Source organism: Falco naumanni, chromosome 15 (assembly GCF_017639655.2).
Source record: "Falco naumanni isolate bFalNau1 chromosome 15, bFalNau1.pat, whole genome shotgun sequence".
Classification (NCBI taxonomy): domain Eukaryota; kingdom Metazoa; phylum Chordata; class Aves; order Falconiformes; family Falconidae; genus Falco; species Falco naumanni.
This window is the reverse complement of record NC_054068.1, coordinates 10,527,349-10,535,474: the sequence shown is the minus strand read 5'-3', so window position 1 is coordinate 10,535,474 and position 8,126 is coordinate 10,527,349. Positions and strand designations below refer to the sequence as shown.

The window sequence follows — 8,126 nt, the reverse complement described above, 5'->3', positions numbered from 1 at the left end:
TGATCTCCCTCACTATCTGCAAAGACATTACAAAAAAAAACAACCAACCACCCCCACCCCCAAAACTCCAAATACATTATGGAAGCCTGAATATTTAAATATAAATAAGTACCATAATTTAGGAACATGAAATAAGAGCTATGGAGAAAAAAAAAAAAATCAAAGTGACAGATTTGTATTTCAACCCAAGAAATTCTAGGGAAGAAAATAGTATTTTTTCTAGTAGTTACATCAGTATTTAACCTCAGATGTTTTACTTGAGAGTCACAACGCCATATTTTGAGACACAGAATTTGTGTGACTGTGGATTTGACTATTGCTTCCTGGACTGCTGTGGAAATAACAAAAACAAATGCCAGGCAGAACTATCTAACCTAAACCAAACAGACTGCCTGCAAAGATGTTTCTTCCAACATATTTTCATTATTGAAGGACTTTTATCTAAATGTACTATGAAATCTTTACATCATTGTGCTTGCAAGAGCAGATTAATGCATTTAGTTCACTCATTTCAACATTGTTGATTCTCCAAGTCACAAAATACTACCTTTATTAATGCCTATTAGCTGTGTTTGCAGTTAGAAATAAAAATGTCTATGATCCAGTTCAAATAGGTAGGATCATTATTTATTTTCCTTACCAGAAGTATGGATAGTTGCTTTCTTTGCCCTGCAACAAATTCCAGGGAGCATGCAGTTAAATCCATGATTTGCATCAAAAAAAAAAAAAAAATAAACACAAAACACAAAGAAACAAAAAACTAAACATCTAACTACCTTAATGTTATCGTTTTCCACTGTAGGATAATTATAGCTTTGCATATTAAACTAAGCAAAACTAATGTGAAATCAAAGTAGAACCCCTCTTACTTTCAAATGCGTTCCCAAAACAATCATTATTAATTCACCATTACAACAGCCTACACACAGTAACAGATCAGGAGTCACACTTAGATGACATAGTATCACAATGACTCTTTTGGAAGACAACTTAGATTTCACCACTGAGTGGTGAAAAGAACGAACCAGCTTATTTTTGTTTTCTGACTCTCTACTAGCTGGTTTGCTATATTATTTTTGCAGCTGCAGGCTTGCTCTATATTAGAAGTTTTCTAGATTATCTTCATTAAAAAAATGTATCGCTGTACCAGCTCTAACATTGTTTAGCCGCTTTGTTCCTCTAGCTACACTGGTAACTTCTCTATTAAGAGGTAGGCTAGAAACTCATTCTTTTACTGCTTTATGTCTAAATTTCAAGCAATGAAGCATGTAAATGACCACACAAACAGATTTGTAAGAGCAAATGGAAACTGCCCACTTAAAGCCAAAAGAGTTTAGGAATGCTGCTGAAGAGCTCTCCCCTCCTCACCCAACTGCCTTGTAGGTAGACCAGACTCCTCCTGAGGTCAGCACAGGGCCTGACCTTTGTTGTTTGCCTTTCTCCAGTGGATGAAAGCTCAGGCTCCACAATACCAGCCTCAAGAATGAAAGCACGCTAAGTTGGACCCAAGCAGCCAGAATTTCATCAACCTCTGCAACATTTTGCACATACAAAGTCTTCCTGCAGTCCCCGTCACCAAGATCTAAGTGTCAGGGAATAGACCTACTCATTTTATCTGAAAAATAGGGCTACCTGCCTCCAGGTTAAATTGCTGGGTGTGCTCCAATGTGTACTAGGTGGGGGGGAAATAGTAAAAGAGGGGGGGGGAAAAGAAAAAAGAAAAAAACAAAAAAGTACATTAGTTTTCCAGAACAGAGTTTTTTAAAGATACATTCAGTGATTGCAGTTGTAGCATTGACTTACAGGTCAATCCTGAATAGTCAAAAGCATGGATATTTTTTAAACAATTTTAGTTTCCTTCTAATCCATCTTCAAAACTGATTATTTAAACACCTGAAAAAGCACTGAGAATTTTTATCTGAAGGAAAAGTATACAAAAAGCTCCAAATCCACAACTGCTACTGGTCTATGCCGCAAGATCTCATCTACTTAAGATCTTAAGGAAAGTTTAAGTACTTTTTCATCTGCTAAAGTGCAGAAAGATAATGCTTTTAAGTGATGTTCAGAAGGGGGGGGGGGGAAAAAAGCTGTATTTTTATCTGCTCTGCTGCACTGACACAAGCTCTTACTCAGTAGCAAGTGGTAAACAGTCCTATATTCCCAGTACCCACGTTCTTGCAGGCAATAGTTACTGCTGTGCATAAACAAGGAAAAGAGTCACTAGAGACCACCATTATGTAAAATTTAAGAAAATACAGCTGATTTGCAAGCTTGGATTGACACTCTAGAAAGCATAGCATAGAAGAAAACCTTTGAAATACAGAAAAGTACGTTCAGAGATCAGAACATACATTCGTTAGAGAAAACAACTCTGCACGTATAAGGAAAAGCTGACATCCAAAAGCAAGAATAAGAGTAAAGATTAAACATATCTTAGTGAAATATCAGCACTGCTGTTTCTCTCTGAAGAGAATGTTGCTCTCTGCTTTGCTGTATTTACATTTAGGTGAATTTCTGAACTTCTGGATTTGTCAAACTTCATTTGAATTACAGTTGGTGCATTTGATGCACAGCACTTCATAGATCAACACAATAAAAGCGTATATTCTTTAAGCAAGTTAAACACTTAAATGCTTAAAGTCTAGTACTGTTAATTCCTAAACAGGGAATTATAAAGTCCTTCATGTGTGTTTGAGCTGTAAATTGCCACAGAAGTCCACACACAGAGTTAAGAGAATAGGCATTCACACTCCAAAATAACTGCAGAAGAAAATAAGATTTTTGTTTCCTATCTTAAAAAAAGATTAGGAAAGAAACGTCTGACAATCCCAGGGTGCTCTGAACAGCCTTCTTTAGTGTTGTCTTCACACATACAAGGTAATTAATTAAAGTATCTGACACTATTACATCATAAAGAGGTTTGGTAGTTTATTTATTTAATTCAGTTACAGTGCTTCAATAGGATGCTACTCATTTTCCACAAGAGCAGAGCCTTTCTTACACTTCACACAGCTACAGGTATTACTCAGCTCTCTATTAAATTGTACCAGTCTCAGTGAAATTTGTCTCATTTGTTCATTTGGAAAAGTTTTACCAGTAGTTCCCATGGAAGTAGAACTGGGTCAGCAGTCTAGTTGAGTTACATTCCTGTAAACTTTTATTGAAACATTTTTCTTCAGTGTGTAGAGACCTGGAAACCCAGGGAACTTTCACCAAACTTGATTCTAGATCATTATTTTGAAGACTAGTAAATAAAAAAAGGATTTAGGAACTTCCAGTCCATAACACTGGTAACAGGTAGACTATTAGAGAAAAAACAGTAATGGTTTCAGCATCAAAGCTGGCTAGTGGTATAGAACAGCAGCAGTGCAAGTCTCTATTCATTGTTTCTGTAGTAATTTTCAATTGTTTCTGAGTTAAAATACACCACAGTAATTGTGATATCATCTCTGTACATTCTTGCAAGGTCTTCAGGCAATGTCAGCATTGCAGCAAGTTTCTCTTGGTCCACCTCCCCATACTCATTACTTCCAATTGCATGCCTTATTAAATGAGTAGCTATGTTCTGATCAAGTGAGGCAATGCCTCTGTTTTTCCTCTGCAGTAACAAGCTGTGCATATAACCCAAATTGACTGGTTTCTCAAAAGCCAGTTGTGGTTTCTGTGCATTAAGCTCCGTAAGGTGTCCAGCAACAAGTTTTACAACCTTCTCATTGCTTAGCATCTCCCATAGTCCATCTGAAGCAATAACTAGAAACTTATCCTTGCTTCTTAATTTGTGGTATGTGACTTCAGGCTCTGCAGTTAAATAAGGGGGTGTATGGTAGTTTGGAGGAACATACTGATAAATATTTAAAGCCTCAATATCACAGCTATTCTCGAGAATGCTGTGTTGCAATTCTTTACTCCATTTTAATTGCACATCTCCAAAAGCTCTGGAGGGCATGAGAATCCCCAGTAATCTGTCATTCACAAATAGGGTTTTCTCCTCAGATCTAGGATGCTCTCTCTTCAGTCTTCTAATTTCAAATTCATCAAAGGCATTGTGGTCTCTGGTTAGAGGGAGAGTAGACCATGTTCCATCTTCCTCATGAACCCCTAAAATTGCTCTGCAATCACCGGTATTTGCAACATGTAAGTGAACACCATTAACGTGAGCTACGCAAGCTGTTGCGCCAGAAAAAGCTACTTGAAGGGCAACATTTCTCATCAATTCGTTTTCCTGGGGAGCCTGAACTTCCAGTGATATGTCAGAGTCTAACCTTTTGAATGCACATATCATGGCTTCTTCTAAACTAAACCCTGGCTCAGTGTCTAGGTCCAGTAGGTGTTGCCAGTAAACTCTGAGGTTTTCAAAATATTGTGAAGCTATTTCTCGATACTCTACATCATTTGGATGCTTGTGCCACTGCAGAATAGGCAGAACTGGTTTCATGCACTCCACAGCAAGCTCGATCTCTTCCAAGGTTTGCCGAGACATGAGAGAAACCGCTATATAATGAAGTAGTCTCTCACTTACTGCCTGAGCACACGCAGAACCTGCATGGCCATCGAAGACTCCAAACATCATCCCTTTGGTCTGCAAGCAAGTGGCTGCACTTCTGCGGTCTTCGATAGGGGTGTTGGATGCCAACTGGTTACTTTCAAACCTCAAGACAGAACTTGCATTTCTACCATTCAAATGTAGTATTTTATGGGATAATTCACCTGCTCTGAGTATATCATTGATTTGTGATGGAGACAACTGGAAAGAGAATTGTTCTTCTTCAGTGGAAGTGTGTCGGAATGCTTTTTTTAAGAAGAAAGTTTTGTCTAAGTTGCAGCTCCCAGAAGGGTGAAGATGTGTTTTGGAGAAAACAAGCTTCCATTTTATATTGTTTCTATTTGGGATACAGATGGAGTAAAAACATCCTTTTCCTTGTAAAACAATGCTGTTTCTTGCTGAGCTCAAGATCCAGGATGATACAGTTCTTGACATCATAAGTCACTCCACAAATAGAAGCACCTTCCTCCAGTAACACAGAATGTCCTTACAGCCTGGAATATAAGAATAGGAAAGGTAAAAAATTTAGAAGGTTTGCAAGCAGCAATACAAAAGCCAGTCTAGATCTCACAGAAACATTCAGAACTTTTTTCCAAAATAGACCGCTATAGATAGAGGCATCTTAGAAGTGATACAATTTCCATCATTTAATTGTAACCTTTTGACAGGACTACCCCTCTCTAGTTAACTCATCAGAAAAGCTAATTTTTATTGTGCAGGCATGTTTTTCCTCATTGTGGCAAGGCTAAGAAGAAATGCCAACATTACAAGAAATGTAATTGTGAACCGTACAGTGAAAAGCCTCGTCCAACATGACACAGAACAAACAGATCCAATGAGTAAGAAAACAGCAACTTAAGTGACAATTAATGCACAACTTATACAATAACTCCAGCAGACTTTCTAAACTAGATATATATATTCTATTAACACACCCTAAATATCAAAACCAAGAGAAGATCAGCACATGTGGCAAATAAATTATTTTTATGAATTGTCACTATCCTTACATCTGAGCAAGCTCATCTACCATTCCAATTCTGTTCCAGTTTATAAGCTCAACTGTTTTTTGTTGGTGGTGGGTTTTTTTTTTTAAATACACCTTCAGGGTCTGGAACCAGCCTTCCGGCAGGTAGGATTTTTTGTGAAGCTGAAGGCAGATTCTACTGGTGGTTAATGCATTTATCATGGCATTGTGCACTTTGATGCAGTGAAAGTTATAGCAGTTACACTGACAACTTTTACAGGTTTACAGTTTAGTGTGTTCATTTAGAATGCAATTAGAATAAGCAGCTGTGAAGAGCTCTGCTGCCAACAGTGCTAAAACCTATGGCACCTGAGGACCTGAAGTTCTTTACAGAAGGTATTTAAGCCATGGGAAATTGCTACGTACAACCAGATGCTTACTCCACAGCAGAATTTTGCCCCACAGATTTCAAAACCTAACTGTGTAGTAGCCCGAAAGATCATGCTAGAAGCCAGTTAGAACAATACAGTTTTCTGTGAGCTCTGAAACACTTTCAGGTGGCCTGTAGCACCACATGCTCTAGGTCCCCAGCCAGATATGCTAAATACTACTGCAATATTGGTTTTGTTAGCAGGGCACTTCATGAGCTATGAGCCTGGCCACTTCCATGAAAATGTTGTTAAGAAATCAGCAGGAGCTAAAAACAAGCTCAAACTATTCTAAACCAAAGGCCTACTGATACAACCTAAGAATTTTACTGATATTCCATTTGGAAAACAAAAGCAACATGCCACAATACATTTCTGAAGCGTACCATCCATGCTCAACAGAAAAGAGCACATGAGCTATTCCAACAAGGACCCCACCACTATAATTCTGGGGACCCTATGAGGACAAGCAAATATGAAGCATAATTTTACCGCCAATGGCAGGAGAACAGATGGAAAAGGCAATGCCAGTTCATTGCTGGAGGATCACCAGCAGTCTCCTGGGAGACTAGCACCTCCCAACACAACTGACACCTTTTGCTCTACTGCAGGGAGAACACAACCAAAATAAAGCTAATGGGAAGACAGCCAATAGCGCTAAACCAGCATCAGCTAAACCCAAGAAGCACCAACAGCGCAAGACACGCCTTTGTGTTTGTCAAGGTTTCCCAGGCCATTCCCCATACTGTTCTGGATTTTTCTTCTTTCTCTTCCCACCCTTCTGAGCCACATGAGATTGAAACAATGACAACTTTCACGCTCCCGACTCCAAACACCAATAGAAACAGCGTTTTATACAAACTTACCCTGTTCACATCAGCTGGCCGACAGACCCAGCAAGGTGGTGGTTTTTTCCCTAGCAGCACAGTTGCCTAACACCATTTAGACATGTGTTGGCCTAAGGTCAGGTAGCATCGATCAGTCCTGAAGCACGTTTCTGAGCCACCCCTACTCACTGCCCATAAAGACAAGTTTCCACATCCTCGGGCTCCCACCCAGCCACAGTGTGCGGGCTCCGCTGCTCCTGCCCAGGACGCCCACCCTCATCCATTAGCCCCTCCAGCACAAAACACGTTAAAACACAGTACCAGTGCTAATAAAAGCAATGTGCTAAAGACCATTACATAAGAGGCAATTACATAAACCTTACACACACCTACCACTTCAGCACCAAACGCGGTACTTCCTCGTCAGGCCAATTCGCGTAATCAATGAAACCCAAGGTGCTCCCGCAGCACGCCTCGCTCGCTGCTGGGCAGCCAGTGTCAGCTGGGGGCTCACGGATGAGAAACGCCCACTTTCTCCAATAAAAAACCCAGATATCCATTACACGCAGCTTTCCAGCCCCTGCCCCCCGCCCGCATTCCCCTCACACACGCTACTGACACAACCCGCACCACCCGCCCCGCGCCCCCCGCCTCCCCAGCGCCATCCCCACCGCACCGCACCCTGCCAGCCCCCACCCCGCACGCTCCCCGCGGCCTCCCTGCCCCGCGGCTCCGTCCTCCCGCTGCCCCGTCAAGCCGGGCTCGGCTCCCGCTACCCCGCGGCACCGCCCCCGCCCGGCTCAGCCGGTGCCGCGGCGGAAGGGCCGGCGGCCACCGCCCAGGCGAGCCCCCGCGGCGCGGCACGGCGCTGCCCGGCACCGCTCACCCGCCGGCGGCTGAAGCGCCCCCCACCCCGCCAGCGGCGCCACCTTCCCCGCCCTGGGCGGCCCATCCGCGGCACCCCCGGGCGCACCCACCGGCCGCCGCAGCCGCCACACGACCCCCGCCGCCCTGCAGGTTCCGGGCTCGCCGGCGCGGCGCGGGAGGTGGGCGCTGACTGACGGCCCCGCCGCCCAACCCGCGCCTCCGACGCCATCGCCGCCCCTCGGCGCCCCGCCCCCAGCAACGGCCGCGCCGAGGGACGGTGCGCGGGTTCCTGTCAGGACACGGCGGGGCGGGTGGGGCCGGGCCCGTCCTCCCTGCCGCCCGCCCCTCCGCCATGTTTCCGCAGCGCTCGCCTCAGCCGGCAGGCTGGGGCACGGCTCCGGGGGGGCGGGGTAAAGCTCGGTCCGGAGCTGCCGCCAGGCCCCGGGGTGCGGGGCGATGCGCGGGGCCGGAGCCCCCGGCACCCCCACCGCCCC

General features: G+C 43.7%; 1 protein-coding gene across 7 annotated transcripts; it reads right to left on the bottom strand.

The window, feature by feature from the left end:
- Window positions 1-2,915: 2,915 nt before the first annotated feature.
- Window positions 2,916-7,866, bottom strand: PDP2 (pyruvate dehyrogenase phosphatase catalytic subunit 2). Of its 7 annotated transcripts, none has more exons than XM_040615399.1 (4): window positions 7,743-7,841; window positions 7,155-7,295; window positions 6,805-6,896; window positions 2,916-5,037 (listed from the first exon to the last, which is right to left on the bottom strand). In XM_040615399.1, the coding sequence occupies exon 4, from the start codon at window positions 4,979-4,981 to the stop codon at window positions 3,377-3,379; it is 1,605 nt and encodes a 534-aa protein (XP_040471333.1). In that variant the 5' UTR covers window positions 4,982-5,037; window positions 6,805-6,896; window positions 7,155-7,295; window positions 7,743-7,841; the 3' UTR covers window positions 2,916-3,376. The 7 variants fall into 7 exon arrangements, with proteins under 7 accessions (XP_040471333.1, XP_040471337.1, XP_040471331.1 ...); XM_040615403.1 differs by having other exon boundaries at window positions 6,805-6,870; XM_040615397.1 differs by having other exon boundaries at window positions 7,159-7,295.
- Between the last annotated feature and the right edge of the window lie 260 nt (window positions 7,867-8,126).

Excerpts from the sequence above, each read along its gene's own strand:
- PDP2 (XM_040615404.1), bottom strand. The coding sequence starts at position 4,981 with ATGATGTCAAGAACTGTATCATCCTGGATCTTGAGCTCAGCAAGAAAC.